Below are 23,059 nucleotides of genomic sequence, written 5' to 3'. Positions count from 1 at the left end.
GGAATGCAAACTTGTGCAGCCACTCTGGAAAAAGTATGGAGTTTCCCCAAAAAGTTAAAAATAGAACTATCCTATGATCCATCAATTGGACTACTATTTACCTGAAGAATACAAAATACTAAATCAAAGGGATATATGCATCCCAATGCTTATATCAGCATTATTCTAATAGCCAAATAATGGAAACAATTCAAGTGTCTATCAACTGCTGAATGGATATGTGTGTGTGTGTGTGTGTGTGTATACCATATCTTTATCTTCTATATATATATATAGAAGATATATAGATATAGATATAGATATATATAAAGTGTCTATCAACTGCTGAATGGAGATATATATATATATATATTTGTGCATGTGTATCATATCTTTATCTTCTTTATATATATATTTATATATATATAAAAGATATTGCAATGAAGTGGATGGAACTAGAGAGTATTATGCTAAGTGAAATAAGTTAGTCAGAAAAAGAAAAATACCATATTATTTCACTCATATGTAAAATTCAAGAAACAAGACAAACAAGCAAAGGGCAAAAAGATAGAGCAAACAAATAAGCAGACTCTTAACTGTAGAGAAACAAACTGATAGTTACCAGAGGGGAAGTAGGTGAGGGGATGAGTTAAATAGGTGATGGGGAACAAGGAGTGCACTTTTTGTGATGAGCAACAAATGTTGACTGAAAATGTCAAATCACTTTATTGTACACCTGAAACTAATATTACAATGTATGTTAACTAACTGGAATTTAAATAAAAACTTAAAAATGAGAGAATATAATAATTGTAAATATACACACATCCAACATTGGAACACATAAGTATATTAAGCAAATACTAACTGATCTGAGGGAGTAATCAACAAAAATACAATAATAATAGAGGACTTCAATACCCTACTTCCAACAATGGATAGATTATTCAGACTAGAAATCAACATGGGACTTGAATAATAATTTAGACCAAATGGACTTAGGAGACATATATAGAAAATGCCATCCAACAGCAGCAGAATATACATTCTTTTCAAGTGCACACTGTCTAGGATATATCACATCTTAAATCACAAAAATAAGTTGTAGCTATTTTAAAAATATTGCAATTATTGAATCATTATCTTTTCCTACCAAAATGGAATGAAACTAGAAATCAATAACAGGAGGAAAATTGGAAATTCACAAATATGAAGAAATGAAACAACACATTCCTGAACTACCAATGGATCAAACATATAATCAAAAGGAAATTTAAAAATCTTAAAACAAATGAAAATGGAAACATAATATACCAAAATTTATGGGCTGCAGCAAAAACAGTGGCAAGAGGAAAGTTTATAAATGCCAACAATAAGAAATAAGTAATATCTCAAATAATCAACCTAAATTTACAACTCAAAGAACTATAAGAGCAAGAACAAATTCAGCAGAAGGATAGAGATCACAGAAATAAATGAAATAGAGAACAGAAAAGCAATAGAAAAGATCAATAAAATTAAGTGTTGGTTTTTTGAAAAGAAAAGCAAACTTGACAAACTTTTAACTAGATTTACAAGGAGAAAAGAGAGACAACTCAAATAAATAAAATGATAACAGAAACAGGAGATATTAAAACTGATACCACAGATATAAAAGGATCATAAGTCACTACTACGAACAATTATATGCCAACAAATTTGACAGCCTAGAAGAAATTAATAAAACTCCTAGAAATATACAACATACTAAGTCTAAATCATAAAGAGTAATTTACTTGTTATAGGGAACAAGGAAGGAGATTGAACAATAATAATGAGATTTAATCAAAAGCCTTCCAACAAAGAAAAGTTCAGAATCAGATGGCTTCCTGTGTCAATTCTACCAAATATTTAAAAAAGAATTAATGCCAGTTCTTCTCAAACTCTTACAAGAAGTTGAAGAGGAGGGAACATTCTTACATAAGGCCAGCATTATCCTGATGCCAAAGCCAAATAAAGATAATACAAGAAAATAAAACTACAGGCTAACATCTCTGATGAATATAGATTCAAAAATTCTCAACAAAATACTAGCAAACTGAACTCAATAGTAAACGAAAATGATCATATCCTTTTAGTGGGTTTTATCCCTAGATTCAAGGATAGTTCAAAATGCATAAACCACTTTAAGAAATGTCATCGGGCAAGATGGCAGAGAAGTAGGGAGCTCCGTGCATTTCTCTCGCCCCCATCTCTCAAACAAAGAAGGCCTGAAGTCATAGGACACTGAGCCACAGGAGTTTGGGAAGAGAAAGAGACAAAATACACTGGGAAGGAAACCTCATAAGTGCGTGAGTGCAAAATGGGGAAGATAAAAGCGGGAGGGGATCCAGAGATACGGAGAAAGGGGAGGGAACCCCGCTTGCGTGCAGCTGCGGTGAGTGAGTAACCGGCAAAAGATGGTGAGCTGCCGCCAGTACAGGGGAAAGGAAAGAGAAGCTGAGATTGCTGATAGAGCCATCCCTGGAGAAGAGAAAAACCTTGGCTTGGAAAGAGAGTGTTTTTTAGTTCTGGCTGGGGTGCTAACATTGAACTAGGTGCCCCCAGTCCCAAAAAGTGCCAGGAAAAACTGCACTGCAGTGCTCCCCGCACCATCCCTGGCAGCAGCAGTGGTGGCGTGGACTCTGCGGACCTGAAGTTGCTAGGTTCCCGCACTCAGGTTGTATCGCTGCTTGATCCTGGCGGATCTGAGGCTGCGACACTTCCCCCACACCCCACTCAACCCCTAGCAGCAGGGAAGCAGTGACCAGTGAGACTGTTTAGGGCAGTATAAACAAAGCCCATGGACTAGGACCTAGAAACAAGCGGGGTGTGGGACATAGAGCTCAGCCCACCTTGGCTACATCCTCAGCACAGGGAGATCAGACCCAAAGAAGTGATTTGCAACGCTTGGTTGAGAAGGAACTGGGGAGACCCCATTCTTCTCCCCAAAACCACCAAGACAGGGCCTCAGGGAGCAGCCAGTGGACACAGTGGACGTGAGACCTGCCTACACCAAACCACACCCATCCCTTCCAGAGAGCTATTTTCTTGCTGTTGTAGTTGTTGTTTTTACCTGAGCCTGGGTTTTATTGGTTTTGTCTGTGCGTTTGTGTACCTTTTTCCCTCTGTGGTTTTGTCTGTGCGTTTGTGTACCTTTGTTTCCCTCTGTGGTTGTCTGTTTCTCAAGAAACAAGCCAAACTCACATGGTGGAGAGTCCCAAATACCACTATGAGTAGGGAAACAAAATAACCACACACTGAACAAGAGACCCCAAGAGACACCATTCAAAGAACACTTCCTGAACAGACAGGCCCTGAACAGTCAAAGAGCCCTCTCTAATACAGCAGAACATGCAGGGGCAGAGTGTACAACAAGCTTTTAAAATTAACAAGAGATAGAAAGCTAATCAAAATGACGAAATGGAAGAACTCTCCTTCAAAGAAATTCCAGGAAGAAATGACAGCTAAGGTACTGCTCAAAAAAGATATAAGCAACATAACTGACAAGAATTTAGAACAATAATCATAAAATTAATCCCTGGGCTTGAAAAAAGCATGGAGGACATCAGAGAAACTGGCTACAAACACTATGGAGCTTAAAAATAGTTACGATGAATTAAAAAATGTGATAAATGAGATACATAATAAACTAAAGGCATCCAATGCACGGATTGAAGAGGCAGAGGGGAAAATAAGTGATTTAGAAGACACAATTATAGAAAAAGAGGAAACTGATAAAAAGAGAGATAAACTGATCTAGGGAAATGAAAGAAGATTTCGAGAGCTCCGTGACACAATCAAGCGGAACAATATCCGATAATAGGAATTCCAGAAGAGGAAGAGAGAGGGAAAGGTGCTGAAGGAGTCCTGGAACAAATTATAGAAAAGAACTTCCCCAACCTGGGAAGGGAAGTAGATATTGAAATCCAAGAGGCACAGAGAACTCCCCTCAGATGTAACTTGAATCGATCTTCTGCATGACATCGTAGTGAAACTGGCAAAGTATAACAACAAAGCGAGAATTTTGAAAGCAACTAGGGAGAAAAAGGCCCTAACATACAAAGGGAAACCTATCAGAGTGGTGACAGACCTATCTACTGAAACTTGGCAGGCCAGAAAGGAATGGCAGGATATCTTCAATGTGATGAACAGAAAAAATATGCAGCCAAGAATCCTCTATCCAGCAAGACTGTCATTCAGAATAGAAGGAGAGATAAAAGTCTTTCCAAATAAACAGAAATTGAAAGAATTTGTCACCACTAACCCAGCCCTACAGGAAATCCTGAGGGGGACTCTCTGAGGGAAACGTTGCAAGGAACGCAATATACCAGAGACACAACCACAAGCATGAATCCCAAAACAACACAACGACTCTAAACTTGCATATTTCAGTAATAACACAGAATGTAAATGGGCTGAATGCTCCAATCAAAAGACATAGAATAGCAATGGATTAAAAAAAAACCAAAATCCATCTATTTGCTGTCTACAAGATATGCATTTTGGACTGGAAGGTAACTTCAGATTACAAGTAAGGAGATGGAGAAATATATATCATGCTACCGGAAGTCAAAAGAAAGCTGGAGTAGCTATACTTATATCAGACAAACTGGACTTCAAAGTAAATACAGTAATAAGTGATGAAGAAGGGCATTCTATAATAATTACAGGGTCTATCCATCAGGAAGAACTAACAATTATAAATGTCTACGCACCGAATACGGGAGCACCTAAATACCTAAAACAATTAATCACAAAGAGAAACAATCTTATAGATAAGAATGTACTAATAGCAGGGGACTTTAAGACTCCACTTACAGCAATGGATAGATCAACCAGACTGAAAATCACTAAAGAAACAATGGATTTGAATGATACATTGGACCAAATGGATTTGACAGATATATTTAGAACTCCACATCCTGAGGCCACGGAATTCATTTTCTTCTCAAGTGTGCATGGCACGTTCTACAAGATAGATCACATACTGGGACATAGCAGCTCTCAGTAAATATAAAAGAATTGAGGTCAGGGGAGGGGCAAGATGTCGGAAAAGTAGGGAGCTCTGTGCATTGCACTCGCCCCCATATCTCACACGGAAAAGATCTGAAGCCATAGGAAACCTTACAGAACCCAAGAGATTGGGAGAGAAAGGACACAGAATCCACTGAGAAAGACTTCTAACGTGAGTTCGAACTGGGGAAGATAAAATCAGGCAGGGATCGGAGACTGGAGGGACGGGGCGATCCCTCTCTGCGGGCAGTGAGAGGGGAAAAAGAGAGAATCTGAAACTACTCAAGATACGGGGTCTGCCGCTGGGAAACAGAGAAACCTCCGCTCGGGGCACAGGACTGGGCGCGCCAAATCCCCGCATGCCAACGCGTCCCGGAGCAGCTGTGCCGCGTGGGCACCACTCCTTTGTTCCTTTGTACTCCTGGCACGGCTGGATTCCTGGAGGAGCCGTGCAAGTACCTCCGCGCTCCGAGCTGGCTGGAACTTTAGAGGGAAGGTGAAGGGCTTAAAACTGGGAGATTTGTCTGCGAGTTCGTCTTTCGGGTGGCAAGACCTGTCCCACCCTGGAAACCGACAGGACCTGGTTACCCTCTCTCCAGAGGGCCGGACGAGCCCTGCAGACAAGCCCCCACCCATGCTAACCAACCCGACCTGGAGCAACGGGAACAGCGGCTTCTGGCTCCACCCCCAGGGCCAGGCCAGGGGCTTGGAATTGCCCTGAGGGGATCCCGAGGTTGTGTCTACTGCAATTTCAGTCGGGCTCGCAGAAACTAGCCTGGCCTGGGTTAAAGAGCGCAACCCACCTGGCACAGGAGTTTACACATCCAAAAAAGCGAGGTGCAGCGCTTGGTTCAAGAAGGGACTGGTGCATGNCCTTTTTCCCGGAACACTGACCTGATTGACTTTGGTCACCGGCTTGCTTAAACAGTCACAACTAGTCCATTCTGTAGACATAAATTCTACACCTACCAAAATTCTCATCTCTTGGTCTCAGGAGTAGTTAGACTATATAGTTTCTCTGGATAAACCAGCGTCCTTCTCTCACCTATCCAACCATATTCCACCGTTTAGCTCTTTGAAAAAAGCTCCTTATCCCTTCTGCCTGTTCTTCCTACTTCCAATTTTGCCTCATCCCCGCCCCGTCTTCTCTCTCTTTCTCTATGCTCTTCGACCAGCACTGCATACACACTGCTATTTATCTGTAGCTGGGTAATCCGGTTATATGATGTAAACCATTCTTTGTCAAAAGGTTTTCTTCTTTTTTCCTTTTCTTTTCTTCTTTTTGACCTTTTTATATATTTTTTATTTCCTATTATTCACCTTCCCTCCTTTGTCTTTTAACTTTTTCATTTTCCCTCTCAGTTTGCATGTCAGTTGAATTTGTCTGTGCATTTGTGTCCAATGCTCCCTGTCTATTTGTCTGTCTGTTTTCTTCTCCAGGGCTACCTCAAGAAACAAGCCAGAACACAAGGTGGAGAGTCCCAAATATCACTACGAGTAGGAAAATAAAATAGCCAAGGTCCCAACAAGAGAGACCAAGAGATACCATTAAAAAACACTCTCTGAAAGGATAGGCCCTGGACAGTCAAAGAGTCTTCTTGGATACAACAGCGCTCATAGGTGCAGAGAGCGTAACAAGTCTTTAAAACTAACAAGAGCCAGAAAGCTAACTAAAATGATGAAACGAAAGAACTCTCCTCCAAAGAAACTCCAAGAAGAAATATAAGCAGCATAACTGAACAAGATATTAGAATAATAATCATAAAATTAATAGCTGGGCTTGAAAAAAGCATGGAGGACATCAGAAAAACTATGNAACAATTAATCACAAACAGAAACAAGCTTATGGATAAGAATGTGCTAATAGCAGGGGACTTTAATACTCCGCTTACACCAATGGATAGGTCAACCAGACAGAAAATCACTAAAGAAAGAATGGACTTGAAAGACACATTGGACCAGATGGATCTGACGGATATATTTAGAACTTTACATCCTGAGGCCAAGGAATTTACTTTCTTCTCAAGTGCGTATGGCACATTCTCCAAGATAAATCACATACTGGGACATAAAGCAGCCCTCAATAAATATAAAAGAATTGAGATCATACCTCAGATCATAATCCTTTGAAACTTGACATCAATTACAGGAAGAAGCCTGGAAAACCTCCAAAAACATGGAGGTTAAAGAACACCCTACTAAAGAATGAATGGGCCAGTCAGGCAATTAGAGATGAAATTTAAAAATATATGGAAACAAATGAAAATGAAAACACAATTCAAAATCTTTGGGATGCGGCAAAGGCAGTCCTAAGAGGAAAGTACATTGTTCTCCAGGCCTATTTTAAGAGATTAGAAAAAGCGCAAGTCCAAAATCTAACAGCTCACCTAAGGAACTAGAGGCAGAGCAATAAGAACGCCCTAAACCCAGTAGAAGAAGAGTATAGTAAAATTTAGATCAAAAATAAACAACATAGAGTCCAAAGAAACAATTGAACCGATCAATGAAACCAAGAGTTGATTTTTGGNTCCAGCAGCACATAAAAAAAATCATCCACCAAGATCAAGTGGGATTCATTCCTGGGTTACAGGGCTGGTTCAACATTGGAAAATCAATCAATGTGATACACCACATCAACAAAAGAAAACATAAAAACCATATGACNACACCAATAATGAAGCAACAGAAAGAGAAATCAGGAAACTGATCCCATTCACAGTTACACAAAAAACCATAAAATACGTAGGAATAAATCTAACCAAGGATACAAGAGATCTGTATGATGAAAACTATAGAAAACTTATGAAGGAAATTGAAGAAGACACAAGAAATGGAAAAACATTCCATGCTCATCGATAGGAAGAATAAATATAGTTAAAATGTCATTACTACCCAAAGCAATCTACACATTCGATGCAATTCCAATCAAACTTGCACCAGTATACTTCTCAAAACTACAACAAACTATCCTAAAAAATGTATGGAACCACAAAAGACCCCAAATAGCCAAAGTAATAGTGAAAAATAAAACCAAAACGGGAGGTATCACCATCCCAGACTTTAGCCTCTACTACAAAGCTGTCATCATCAAGATAGTATGATATTGGAACAAAAATAGACACATAGACCAATGGAATCAAATTGAAAACTCAGAGCTGGACCCAAAGGTATACAGCCAACTAATCTTTGACAAAGCAGGGAAGATATCCAATGGAAAAAAGACAGCCTCTGTAACAGATGGTGCTGCGAGAAACTGGACAGCAATATGCAGAAGAATGAAACTAGATCATTTTCTCACACCATACACAAAAATAACCTCACAATGGATAAAGGATCTGAACGTGAGACAGGAAACTATCAACATCCTAGAGGAGAATCCAGGAAACAACCTCCTTGACCTCAAACACAGTATTTTCTTACTAGACACTTCCCCCAAAGCAAGGGAATCAAGAGCAAAAATAAACGATTGGGACCCTATCAAGATTAAAAGCTTCTGCACGGCAAAGGAAACAACCCACAAAACTAATAGGCAACCAACGGAATGGGAAAAGATAGTTGCAAATGACATATCAGATAAAAGGTTAATATCCAAAATCTATAAGGAACTCACCAAACTCCACGCCCGAGAAACAAACAACCCAGTGAAGAAATGGGCAGAAGATATGAACAGACACTTCTCCAAAGAAGACATCCAGAAGGCCAACAGACACATGAAATGATGCTCAGCACCCCTCCTCATCGGGGAAATACAAATCAAAACCATACTGAGATACCACCTCACGCCAGTCAGAGTGGCTAAAATGAGCAAATCAGAGAACTCTTGATGCTGGCGAGGATGTGGAGAAACGGGCACCCTCCTACACTGTTGGTGGGAATGTAAACGGGTACAGCCCCTCTGGAAAACAGTGTGGAGGTTCCTCAGGAAACTAACAATAGAACTCCCCTATGACCCAGCAATAGCACTGCTAGGAATTTACCCAAGGGATACAGGAGTGCTGATGCATAGGGGCACATGGACCCCAATGTTCATAGCAGCACCTTCCACAATAGCCAAAACATGGAAAGAGCCTAAGTGTCCATCAACGGACGAATGTATCAAGAAGATGTGGTTTATCTATACCATGGAATACTACATGGCAATGAGAAAGAATGAAATCTGGCCATGTGTAGCAACATGGATGGACCTTGAGGGTCTTATGCTTATCGAAATAAGTCAGGCAGAGAAGGACAGATACTGTATGTTTGTTTGCACATATAGGAGGAATAGGAGGAACTTAACGGAGGACCATGGGTGAAGAAGAAGGGGAAAACTAGTTGGGGAGAGGGAGAGAGGAAAACCATGAGAGACTCTTGAATGCCTACAACAAACTGAGGGCTGATGGGTGTGGGGGGAGGGGACGGGTGGTACGGGCATGGAGAAGGGCACTTGTGGGGATGAGCACTGGGTATTATATGGAAACCAACCTGACAATAAACTATTAAAAAAATAAATGAAAAGGAAAGTAGAAGTGTATATAAAATGTTTTAATTTGTATAAAAGGTGGTATGTGAATATTTATATATAATTAGAAATACTCCATGCTAATATAAGATACTAAAAATAGTGATTATCTCTGATGCGGAAACCAGGGATGGGATCTGAGGCAGAAAATGGACTTTATTGTACAGCCTTGGTAATGTTGGATATTTTTGTACAAACCTTGGATATTTTATGTATGTAACTTATTTTATGGTAAAACTACAGAAGTATCTCTGATGGGTGAGTTAAACTACTATTTGTGTGTCTACATGGATACTTTTTACCTCACAAATTATTCTTTTTGTCAATCACGGAAGGTTATTAAGAAAACATATGTTGGAGCTTTCTCAAGTACAAAAAAAAATAAAAATAAAATAACCTCAGTATATTAGAAATTGAAAAGAACTTCCTTAACATACTAAGATACAATTTTATAAACCTAAATAATTCTTATTGGTTTCACATTAGAAGTGCTCCATTTAAATCAAGGATAAACAAACAGCATGCACCAAAGGAGTAAATCTCTTGGAATAATTTGTGAAAATAGCTTCCTTGGAAATGTGCATATTGACCATTCTAGACTGCTTTCTAGACTACAAGAATTACAAGAAGCCCAACGCTGTATCTTTCCTTCTAGATACAGTGCCACAATCAGGCTTGTTTGCTGTTTCCTCATTTATTTATGGGGGCTCTTTCTTTTTCTTGTGTTGCAGTATCTTTTTGGCTCCATATTTTAACTTCTGTTTGGACTGTATTATGATATAAAAAATTCAATGATTGTTTAGTTAAATATATATTTTCATCTCTTGTGGTTTCTAGGTTTCCTGTTTTGCTTTAGAATGTTTCCCATCATAAACCACCAGATAGAAAGCCAGAAAAATGTTATAAATAGGCAACTCACTAAAGTGAAAATAGATGATTAATTAGAGCTCCTAGAAGATTTTTTTACCAACCAGACTGATCAGCAATTTTTCAAAAAGCAACAACTTCTTGTGCTACTTAGCCTACTCATTCCCTGTTGTTGATAGGAATGTGAATCGCTTCAAAAACTTGAAAGTTATTTGCCAATATCTATTAAAAACATAAATAAATATATCAATTACTCAATTATACTACTTTGAGGATTCTCTTATAAAACCATCAGTGGGGATGTATGTATATGGTAATTACTCCAACATTATTTGTGTTGGAAAAAGATATTTAGAATATTTAAAATATCAACTCAAAGGGGACATTGTTAAAGAAATTGAATGTATTTAATGTTATGTTATTAGGCAGAAATTGAAATGAATTATAATGATTTACATTAGTTGGGCTTAATTAAGTCCACTACATTTATAAAGAGAGAAAAGTAAATTGCAAAATAATGGAGGGTGTGAGAACCTTCTTTAAAGCATAACAAAACAAAACAGTGGCAACAAACTTCCTAAAGGACAAAGTAAGCCACTGAGAGTAAGCCACAAAACCCAGAAGCTGTAAGGAAAAGATGAATATACCTGACCAAATAAAAATTAAAGCTTCTGTACACTCAAGGGCAATATAAGATTAAAAGGCAAGACTTCAAGAAAAAAATTGCAATTCATATGCAAATAGTAATATATAGACTAAAGAATATCTATAAATGAATTAGAAAATTGGTAAATATATCAAGAAATTCACAGAAGAAAAAATACAAATAGCTAATAAATATATGTAAATATGTACAATCTCACTAAGTTGAGAAACACAATTTTAAAAATTAAATTATTTTTCAATCATCAAATTGACAAAAATGAATTAAGATTGATAATATACTCTAATTAAGGATGTGAGTAAGTAGGAACTTTCATACACTGATGGTGAGAATATAAATTGGTGAATCCTTTGGAACATAACTTTTAAATATTTATCAAATTATTAAATGTTCACACTCCTTGTTCCAGTATTCCTTTCTTAAGAATCAATCATTAAAGAAAACAAAACTGTTAATGTGCCAAAAGATTAATATACAGGTACATGTGGTAGAGTATCACTGATAATAGCAAATAATTGAAAACAACATGAATGTTTTTCAGTAGAAAAATGGTCAAATTGTGGCAAATGATTTCATGGAATAAAGTGCAGCTATTAAAAAGGAGGGTTACCGGGGCGCCTGGGTGGCTTAGTCGGTTAAGCGTCCGACTTTCGCTTAGGTCATGATCTCGCGGTTCGTGGGTTCGAGCCCCGCGTCGGGCTCTGTGCTGACTGCCAGCTCAGAGCCTGGAGCCTGTTTCAGTCTGTGACTCCCTCTCTCTCTGACCCTCCCCTGCTCGCGCTGTCTCTCTGTCTCTCTCCTAGAAATAAATAAAACATTTAAAAAAAATTAAAAAAAAAAAAAGGAGGGTTACCCATATGCATTAACAGGCAAAGATCTCCAAGATAAATTTTATATGACAAAGCCAGTCAGAGTACAACATATAGAGTAGGACTGCATTGTGTAAAAATATGTGTACAAATACAAAAATTACTTTAACATATGTTTTAAACAATTAACAGCTTTTCTTATGTAAAGTTAGTGGGAAGTAGATGGGATTGATAGATTATCAGTGGAGAATATTACATTTAGTTCCTATAGAACACAGAGCATTGTTTGAATTTTGTAACAATATGATAGATGTTTATTATGCGGTTTTTATTTTTATTTTTTATTAAAATTTTTTCCAATGTATTTTTATTTATTTTTGAGAGAGAGAGAGGCAGTGTGAGCAGGGGAGGGTCAGAGAGAGAGGGAGACACAGAATCCAAAGACAGGCTCCAGGCTCTCGGTTGTCAGCACAGAGCCTGACACAGGGCTCAAACCCACGAACCATGAGATCATGAGCTGAGCTGAAGTGGGACGCTCAACCGACTGAGCCACCAAGGAGCCCCTACTATGCAGTTTTTAAAAAGCATTTTAATGTTCTGTATTTTAAAACTACATATAATCCTACAAAGAGATAACTGTCCTTCAGAATGTCAAAATAACACGGAAATAAAGATAGAGAAATGTATATATCCAAGTAACAATGCCAATAAATAAATTAATGTTAATATCTAAAATTAGATTATGGTAATTGTTGAATAACTCTGTGAATATTCTAAAATACGCTGAATTGTACAGTGTAAGTAGGTGCATTATATTTTTAGGTGAATTATATTTTTATAAAGTAGTTTAAGAAATCAGTGGCTTAATATGCTAACATTTAGTGGGATGGTTTTATTTAAGACATAAGCTAATAATTTCCAGTAAATTCATAAAAGTATTTACAACAGACATTTCTAGCTCACTTCCCCTCAACTCTTAGTAAATATTACTATTTTCCTTGAGGTCAGTAAAGTGAAGGTGAGAGGAAAAGGTCACTGTGGTATAGATGAGGAAGTTACTATGTGAGGCAGATTCGGGAGAGGAATTTATTCTAAGTGGAAATCTCTGGAAATAGAAAGCAAGTGTAAGGTAGGGAAATCTACTTGGTGAGCTATAAAAACATTTAGACCCAATGCTTCTAGTTTACACAAAAATATAGAGTCAGCTCCCTGGCTTTCTAAATTATTAACTTTTTTTATTGACACAAGAGAACAATAAAAACTAAAACTCAGGTCTATAATCTAGTCATCTCATATGATAAAATTACCAACTCCTTCCTCCTTTTTGAAATTATCTCCCATCTGAAACACAATAAACTCTAAAAGTGAAAAAATCAATAAAATTATCCTTTGCTTAATAAATATTTAGTGGCTCAGATAGAGTTCAGGCAAAATAGCCGTGGACAAAGACAGCCACTGCAAGGAGAAGAATGGCATTGACATTCACTATAGCTCTCCATAAAGGCTTCTCAGATGTGTCTGTCAGCTTCTTTTTCTGGGCTCTTCCTCCTCTTTGCTCATCTTTGGGCTTTTCTTCTGCAAACCGCAGAATAAGTCATAAGCCTTCCTGAGACATCCACGGGGTTCCTCAGCATTATCTGAAACAAAGAAAGATAAGCGAATAATCATAAAAAATGGGAAATAATATCCCTGTCAATGTAGTACAGATGACTGCAAAGGATGATTACAACCATTTTTAAGTGTTAGAGGAATCCCTGAAAAAAATATAAACAACTTTGATAATATAAAAATAGAAAACTTTTGCATAACTTGTGTCAATACAGTACAATACAACCAAGTAAAAATACAATAAACAAAGTAAAAACAAGTGACAAACTGAGGAAAAACATTTGCATCTTGGGGCATCGGGTTGGCTTAGTCAGTTAGGTGTCCGACTTCAGCTCAGGTCATGATCTCCCAGTTTGTGAGTTTGAGCCCTGCATCCAGCTCTGTGCCGACAGCTCAGAGCTTGGAGCTGCTCTGTGTCTCCCTCTCTCTCTGCCCCTCCCCTTTCATGCTTTGCCTCTCTCTCTCTCTCTCAAAAATTAATAATTAATAAAACAGTAAAAAAATTAAAAATATTTGCATCTTACAGTACAAAGGGTTTAATATCCTTAATGTATAATGGGCTTTTAAAGTAGAGAATAAAAGACTACCAACAACCCCATGTAGACATATATACATACATAGATAAACAGTTCTTAAACTTATTCAATAAAGAGAAATTTGAAAAAAAAATGACATTGAGATACTACAACTCATCTATCAGTCACAAAAATTAAATAGTTTCACAATTGGGGTGCCTGGATGGCCCAGTCAGTTAAGCATCCAACTTTGGCTCAGGTCATGATCTCACAGTTCATGGGTTTGAACCCCACGTCAGGTTCCGTGCTGACAGCTCAGAGCCTGGAACCTGTTTTGGATTCTGTGTCTCCGACTCTCTCTGCCCTTCCCCCTCTCGTGCTCTCTCTCTCTCTCAAAAATAATAAAATATTTTTTAAAAGTTTCACAATATACTATGTTAGTCTGTGTGGAAGCAGGTACTCTCACACATTGTTGCTAGGAAAGCAAGGTTCAACTCTCATGAATAGGAATTTGGCAGTGAACAGCAAAATTGCATTGCCATTAACCTTTTGACCCAAGATTCAAACTTCTCAAAGTCCATCCCAAAGGTAAATTGGCAAAAATACAAAAGCTCTAAGTACAACACTATTTGTTCCTGCATTAGAAAATTTAAAACATACTTCCAAACTCAAATGTCTATAAAAAAACCATAATGAATGTAGAACTATTCTTATAAATGAATGGTAAAGAAAATTCTACAAAATAAAAGATATGAGATGCAGCAAAAACATCACTTTGAGAAAAATGTGTAGCTTTACTTATTTACATTATAAAAGAAGGGAGGCTGAAAATCAATGAAATAATATTCAATTTAAGTTACAAAAATAATAGAATAAACCCAAATATGTAAACGGAAGGGTATACAAATGAGACAGAAAGTAATAAAATAGAAAAAAAAGGTAACAAGAGAGAAAAATAACAAAGCCCAAGTTGGTTCTTAAAGATAAGTAAAATAGACTAGTCTTTAGTGAAATTTATCAAAAAAAAAAGAGACATCATAAATACTTATATAAGGAATAAAAAGGAAGGCATAACTACAGAAGTAGTAGGGACAGATAGGCCAATATAAATTATATATAGATAAATATATATTATATTATATTATATTAATAACATAAATAAATAAATAAATATATATTTATAATATATAATATATATAATNTTATATATAATAAATAAATATATAATATATATAATAAATATAATAAATAAATATATAATAAAAGTAATGTAAATAACTTCATGTCATTATATTTAAAGTGTGTACTAAATGGACGCAATCATAGAATCATAGAAAATATAATTTCCCAAACTGATTAACCAAGAAATGGAAACTTTAATAGCTCTATAGGCATTGACTAAACAAATTTAATCCGTTTAAAAGCCTCTCTCTCTCTCTCTCTCTCTCTCACACACACACACATACACACACACTCACTCACCAGGCCTCCTAATGCCTAATGCTATTATTGGCAAAACACCAAAATTTTGATGCAGATATCATTCCACTCTTACTGAAATAGCTCCAATTCATTCTATGAGAACACTAAGATCTACTTTTTTGAGAGAGAGAGGGAAAGAAAGGAGGCTCCATGCCCAGGGTGGAGCCCAGCGTGGAGCCCAAAGCAGGGCTCCATCTCATAACCCTGAGATCATGACCTGAGCCAAAATCAAGAGTCAGACACTTAACTGACTGAACCACCTAAATGCCCTAAGAACACTATGATCTTAATACAAAACCAGACAAAGTACAAAAAAGGAAAACTATATAGGCCAGTCTTACTCAGGAATACTGATATAAAAATCCAAAAGCAGTAGAAGGCATTTATCCTTCCTTTAAGTTGAAGAACTCAAGCCAAATCAAATGAAACAATTAGTGTAGAGTTCCAGACAACATATCCTAAAGTGCTAAACTTTGTCAGTGGTTTTAAAAACACTAGGTAGGGGTGCCTGGGTGAGTCAGTCCGTTGAACATCTGACTTTGGCTCAGGTCATGATCTCACGGTTTGTAGGTTTGAGCCCCACATCAGGCTTTTGTTGTCATTACAGACATTACAGAGCCTGCTCCAGATGGTCTGTCTCCCTTTCTCTCTGCCCCTCCTCCACTGGTGCTCTCTTTCTCTCTCTCTCTCTCTCTCTCTCTCTCTCCCTCTCTCTCAAAATTAAAACAAAAAATTATTTTTAAATGCCAGGCAAACAAAGAGTCACGGGGTGGATGCTGGAGAATTTTCCATGAAAGAAATGAAATTAGAACCTAGTTTCAAAGAATAGGCCATTTTTTTTTCTCTCTTATAGAGGAAGTAGAAATATTCTAAGAGCTTGGTATACACGAAGGGAAAGTGAAGAAATCTGCCTGGCTGGAATGGATGGTATATTGGAGAGAATAGTGAGAAATGAAGTTGGAGAAAAAGGTGGGACTAGATGCTAGATGCTTAATCACTATCAACCAAGAATGATTTGTTGAGGAGGGAGAAGGCAAGATAGCGGAGAAGTAGGGAGCTCAGTATATTTCACTCGCCCCCATTTCTCAAATGGAGAAGGCCTGAAGCCATAGGAACCCTTACAGAATTTAGGAGTTTGGGAGGAAAAGGAGACAGAGTCCACTGAGAAAACCTAATAGTGTGAGTGTGAACTGGAGAAGATAAAATCAGGCCGGGACTGGAGACACAAAGGGAAGGGGAGATCCTCCTTTGCTGGGAGCCACGGTGAGTCTAGGGGGAAAAAAAGAAAGAGTGGCCGAAACTTTTCAAGACATTGTCCCTGTCGCTGGAGAAAAGAAAAATCTCTGCTCGGGACAGAGAGGGACCCGGTTTCCTGATGTCCAGCTGACCCTAGGGGAGACGCACTGGTCCCAGGCGACCCCGGGAGAAACCGCTCCTCTGCTCGCCATCTCGACCTGGAGGGGAAGTGGCACCTGAAGCTGCTCTGCCATTCTTCTGGCTAGGCTTGATTCCCAGCAGGGAGGCAAGAGGCTTGAAACTGCTAGGAGGGACTCAGTTTGAGAGTTTTATTCGGTCAGTAACGATGGGGCACACAGACTAAGATCTGGAAACAAGGCATGGCTTGGGACATAGAGCACAGCCCACCTCAGCTACGCCCGCAGCACAGGGAGATTGGACCCAAAAGAGTGAGTTGTAATGTTTGGCTTGAGAAGGGACTGGGGCACCGCCATTTTTCTCCCACAACCACCAAGGCAGGACCTCAGGGAGCAGTCGGTGGGATGCAGTGGAAGCTAAGATCCACCTACACCAAACCATGCCCATCCCCACTAGAGAGCTGCCTTTTTTTTTTTTTTTTTTTTTTTTACCAGGGCCTGGGGCAAGATATACATGGATGAACTACCATGATTAATTCTAGATCAATTCTTTCTTTTCAGATATATTTTCCCTTGTCTCATTCGTGTCCCTCCCCTCTGCTGAACTGGGCACTCTGGTCACTGGCTTGCATAAACAGTCACATTTAATCCATTCTCTCTCTAGATGTATATTCTACACCTCCGCCTCTACCTTTCTCTCTCTCTCTCTGGAGTAATCAGATTATATAGTTTCTCTGAGTAACATTATCTTCGTTTCTTTCTCCTCATCTCTTACCATATTCTCCTCTTTCTCTCTCTCAATTAAGCCTCTTACTCTCTCTGCGTAGTCATTTCTCTTCCAATTTCACTTCACCCCAGCCCTGTTATTTCTCTCTTTGTATATGCTCTTACAATGGAAGTACATACAGCCGGCTCTTTATTTGTAGCTGGGAATTCTGGTTTTATGCTTTTAGACTGTCCTTTGTCTTTGGTTTTTTTTTTTTTTCTTTTATCTTCTTTTCTTGTTTTTTATTTATTTTTTATTTTTATTTTTATTATTTGTTTTTCCTCCTTCCTCTTTTTTTATCCTCCTTTTTTTTCCCCCTTTCAGTTTGCATGTTTGTTGGATTTGTCTGTGCATTTGTGTGCCTTATTCCCTGTGTGTTTGTCTGTCTGTTTTCTTTTCCAGGGCTACTTCAAGAAACAAGCCAAAGTACACACGGTGGAGAATCCCAAATACCACTACGAGTAGGAAATTAAATAATCAAAGTCTCAACAGGAGAGATCAAGAGACACCATTCAAAGAATACTTCCTGAACAGACAAGCTCTGGACAGTCAAAGAGCCTTCTCTAATACAGCAGTACTCGTAGGTGCAGAGTACATAACAGGCTTNGGTTTTATGCTTTTAGACTGTCCTTTGTCTTTGGTTTTTTTTTTTTTTCTTTTATCTTCTTTTCTTGTTTTTTATTTATTTTTTATTTTTATTTTTATTATTTGTTTTTCCTCCTTCCTCTTTTTTTATCCTCCTTTTTTTTCCCCCTTTCAGTTTGCATGTTTGTTGGATTTGTCTGTGCATTTGTGTGCCTTATTCCCTGTGTGTTTGTCTGTCTGTTTTCTTTTCCAGGGCTACTTCAAGAAACAAGCCAAAGTACACACGGTGGAGAATCCCAAATACCACTACGAGTAGGAAATTAAATAATCAAAGTCTCAACAGGAGAGATCAAGAGACACCATTCAAAGAATACTTCCTGAACAGACAAGCTCTGGACAGTCAAAGAGCCTTCTCTAATACAGCAGTACTCGTAGGTGCAGAGTACATAACAGGCTTTTAAAACTAACAAGAGACAGAAAGGTAGCCAAAGTGACGAAATGGAAGAACTCTCCTCTAAGAAGTTCCAGGAAGAAATGACAGCTCAAGAACTGCTCAAAACAGATATAAGCAACTTGAATGAACAAAAATTTAGAATGATAGTCATAAAATTAATCCCTGGGCTTGAAAAAAAGCATGGAAGAAATCAGAGAAACTATTGCTACAAAGACTATGGAGTTTAAATATAGTTGTGATGAATTAAAAAAATGCTATAAATGAAGTGCATAATTAAATGGAGGCGTCCAATGCATGGATTAAAGAGGCGAGGGGAGAATAGGTGATTTAGAAGACACAATTATGGAAAAAGAGGAAGTCAAGTAAAAGAGAGATAAACTGATCCAGGAACATGAAAGGAGAGTTCAAGAGCAACTCTCTCAAGAGAGTTGAAAGAATTTGTCGCCACTAAACCATCCCTACAAGGAATCCTGAGGGGGACTCTCTAAGGGAAATGTTGCAAACAATGCAAGGTACCAGAGACACCACCACAAGCATGAATCTTACAAAGAACACAATGACTCTAAACCCATATTTTTCAATAATAACACTAAATGTAAAAGGACTAAATGCTCCAATCAAAAGACATAGGGTAGCAGAATGGATAAAAATACAAAATCTATCTATTTGCTGTCCACAAGAAACTCATTTTAGACATGAGCACACCTTCAGATTGAAAGTAAGGGGATGGAGAAATATCTACCATGCTACTGGAAGTCAAAAGAAAGCTGGAGTAGCTATACTTATATCAGACAAACTGGACTTTAAAGTAAAGTAAATACAGTAACAAGGGATGAAGAAGGGCATTATATAATAATTACAGGGTCTATCCATCAGGAAGAGCTAACAATTATAAATCTCTACGCACCAAATAGGGAAGCACCTAAATATATAAAACAATTAATCACAAACAGAAACAATCTTATGGACAAGAATGTGCTAATAGCAGAGGACTTTAATACTCCACTTACTGCAATGGATAGATCAACTAGACAGATAATCACTAAAGAAACAGTGGACTTGAAGGACACACTGGATCAGATGCATTTGACAGATATATTTAGAAGTCTACATCCTGAGGCCATGGAATTCACTTTCTTCTCAAGTGCACATGGCATATTCCCCAAGATAGATCACATACTGGGACATAAAGCAGCTCTGAGTAAATATCAAAGAATTGAGATCATATCATGCACACTTTCAGGTCACAATGCTATGAAGCTTGAAATCAACCACAGGAAGAAGTCTGGAAAACCTCCAAAAACATGGAGGTTAAAGAACACCTACTAAAGAACGAATGCGCCAATCAGGCAATTAGAGAAGAAATTTAAAAATATATGGAAGCAAATGAAAATGAAAATACAACAATCCAAACTCTATGGGATTGCTTCTCGGCCTTTTGGCTAAGATCAAGTGCAAATTCTATGGGATGCGGCAAAGGCAGTCCTAAGAGGAAAGTACATTGCACTCCAGGTCTATTTCAAGAAATTAGAAAAAGTTCATGTACAAAATCTAACAGCACACATAAAGGAACTAGATGAAGAGCAACAAGAGCAATGCAAACCAAGTAGGGGAAGAGAAATAATAAAAATGAAGGAAGAAATAACATAGAAACCAAAGAAAAGGTTGAAAGGATCAATGAAACCAAGAGTTGGTTTTTGTTTTTTTTTTTTTAATATTGTTATTTCTTTCTAGGAGACAGAGAGAGAGCGAGACAGCGTGAGCAGGAGAGGATAAGAGAGAGAGGGAGATACAGACTCTGAAATACGCTCCAGGCTCTGAGCTGGCAGTCAGCACAGAGCCCGATGCGGGGCTCGAACCCATGAACCGCGAGATCATGACCTAAGCGAAAGTCGGACACTTAACCGACTAAACCACCCAGGCGCCCCCAAGAGTTGGTTTTTGAAAAAAATAAAAAAAATTCACAAGCTTCTAGCCAGGCTTCACAAAAAGAAAAGAGAGAGCACTCAAATAGACAAAATCATGAATAAAAATGAACTTATTACAACAACCTCTCAGAAATACAAGCAATTATCAGGGAATACTATGATAAACTATATGCCAACAAACTGGACAACTTAGAAGAAATGGACAAACTCCTAAACACACTCTCACTACCAAAATTCACACGGGAAGAGATATAAAACCTGAACAGACCCATAACTAGTTAGGAAATTGAATCAGTTATCAAAAATCTCCCAACAAATAAGAGCTCTGGGCCAGATGGCTTCCCTGGGGAATTCTACCAGACATTTAAAACAGAATTAATACCCATTCTTCCCAGGTACTTCCAAAAAATAGAAATGGAAAGAAAACTTCTGGACTCATTCTACAAAGCCAGCATCACTTTGATTCCCAAGCCAGACAGAGACCCAGCAAAAAAAGAGAACTACAGGCCAATATCCTTGAGGAATATGGATGCAAAAATCCTCAACAAGATACTTGCAAATCGAATTCAACAGCACATAAAAGGAATTATTCTCCAAGATCACGTGGGATTCATTCCTGGGTTACAGGGCTGGTTCAACATTCACAAATCAATCAATGTGATACATCACATCAACAAAAGAAAAGATAAAAACCATATGATCCTGTCGATAGATGCAGAAAAAGCATTTGACAAAATACAGAATCCCTTCTTAATAAAGACAAACATCATAAAAGCCATCTATGAGAAGCCCTCAGCTAACATCATCCACAGTAGGGAAAAACTGAGAGCATTCCCCCTGAAATGAGGAACAAGACAGAGATGTCCACTCTCACCACTGTGGTTTAACATAGGGCTGGAAGTCCTAGTATCAGTAATCAGACAACAAAAGGAAATCAAAGGTATCAGAATTGGCAAAGAAGAAGTCAAACTTTCACTTTTCGCAGATGACATGATAGTCTACATAGAAAACCTAATAGACTCCACCAGAAGCCTACTAGAACTGATCCAAGAATTCAGCAAAGTTGCAGGGTACAAAATCAACGTACCAAAATCGGTTGCATTTTTATACACCAGTAATGAAGCAACAGAAAGAGAAATCAAGAAACTGATCCCATTCACAATTGCACAAAAAAACATAAAATACCTAGGAATAAACCTACCCAAAGATATTAGAGATCTGTATGATGAAAACTATGAAAAACTATGAAGGAAATTGAAGAAGACACAAAGAAATGGAAAACATTCCATGCTCATGGGTCAGAAGAATAAATATTGTTAAAATGTCATTATTACCCAAAGCAATCTACACATTCTTGGCAATCCCAATCAAAATTGCATCAGCAGTCTTCTCAAAACTACAACAAACTATGCTAAAATTTGTATGGAACCACAAAAGACCCCGAATAGCCAAAGTAATATTGAAGAATAAAACCAAAACGGAAGGCATCACCATCCCAGACTTTAGCCTCTACTACAAAGCTGTCATCATTAAGACAGTATGATATTGGTACAAAAACAGACAAATAGGCCAACGGAATAGAATAGAGAACTCAGAATTGGACCCACAACAAATGTATGGTCAACTAATCTTTGACAAAGTGGGAAAGAGTATCCAATGGAAAAAAGATAGCTTCTTTAACAGATGGTGCTGGGAGAACTGGACAGCAAAATGCAGAAGAATGAAACTAGATCATTTTCTCACACCATACACAAAAAGAACCTCAAAGTGGATGAAGGAACTGAACGTGAGACAGGAAACCATCAAAACCCTAGAGGAGAAGTCAGGGAACAACCTCCTTGAATTCAACCGCAGCAATTTCTTACTTAACCCATCCCCAAAGGCAAGGGAATCAAGAGCAAAAATGAACTATTGGGACCTCATCAAGATGAAAAGCTTCTGCAGGTCAAAGGAAATAATTAATAAAATTTAGGCACCGGCAGAATTGGAAAAATTGTTGCAAATGAAATATCAGATAAAGGGCTGTATCCAAAATCTATAAGGAACTCACCAACCTCCACACTCGAAAAACAAACAATCCGGTGAAGAAATGGGCAGAAGATATGAACAGACACTTCTCCAAAGAGGACATCCAGATGGCCAACAGACACATGAAACGATGCTCAGCATTCCTCCTCATCAGGGAAATGCAAATCTAAACTACATTGAGATACCACTTGACGCCAGTCGAGTGGCTAAAATGAGGAAATCAGAGAACACGAGATGCTGACGAGGATGTGGAGAAACGGGCACCCTCCTACACTGTTGGTGGGAACGTAAACGGGTGCAGCCCCTCTGGAAAACAGCGTAGAGGTTCCTCAAAAAATTAACAATAGAACTCCCCTATGACCCAGCAATAGCACTGCTAGGAATTTACCCAAGGGATACAGGAGTGCTGATGCATAGGGACACATGTACCCCAATGTTCATAGCAGCACTCTCCACAATAGCTAAA

At 38.1% G+C, this 23,059-nt stretch overlaps 1 protein-coding gene across 2 annotated transcripts in view; it reads right to left on the bottom strand.

The window, feature by feature from the left end:
- Window positions 1–13,375: 13,375 nt before the first annotated feature.
- Window positions 13,376–23,059, bottom strand: part of LOC144229465 (solute carrier family 5 member 4) — a 54,712-nt gene continuing 45,028 nt past the window's right edge. For both annotated transcript variants that reach the window (XM_077761498.1, XM_077761499.1), the window contains exon 16: window positions 13,376–13,491. In XM_077761498.1, coding sequence (XP_077617624.1) covers window positions 13,376–13,491 — 116 coding nt within the window. The remainder of the gene's footprint in view (window positions 13,492–23,059) is intronic.

The sequence above is a fragment of the Crocuta crocuta genome, unplaced genomic scaffold (assembly GCF_008692635.1).
Source record: "Crocuta crocuta isolate KB4526 unplaced genomic scaffold, BGI_CrCroc_1.0 scaffold348, whole genome shotgun sequence".
Classification (NCBI taxonomy): domain Eukaryota; kingdom Metazoa; phylum Chordata; class Mammalia; order Carnivora; family Hyaenidae; genus Crocuta; species Crocuta crocuta.
This window is presented reverse-complemented; position numbering and strand designations above follow the sequence as displayed.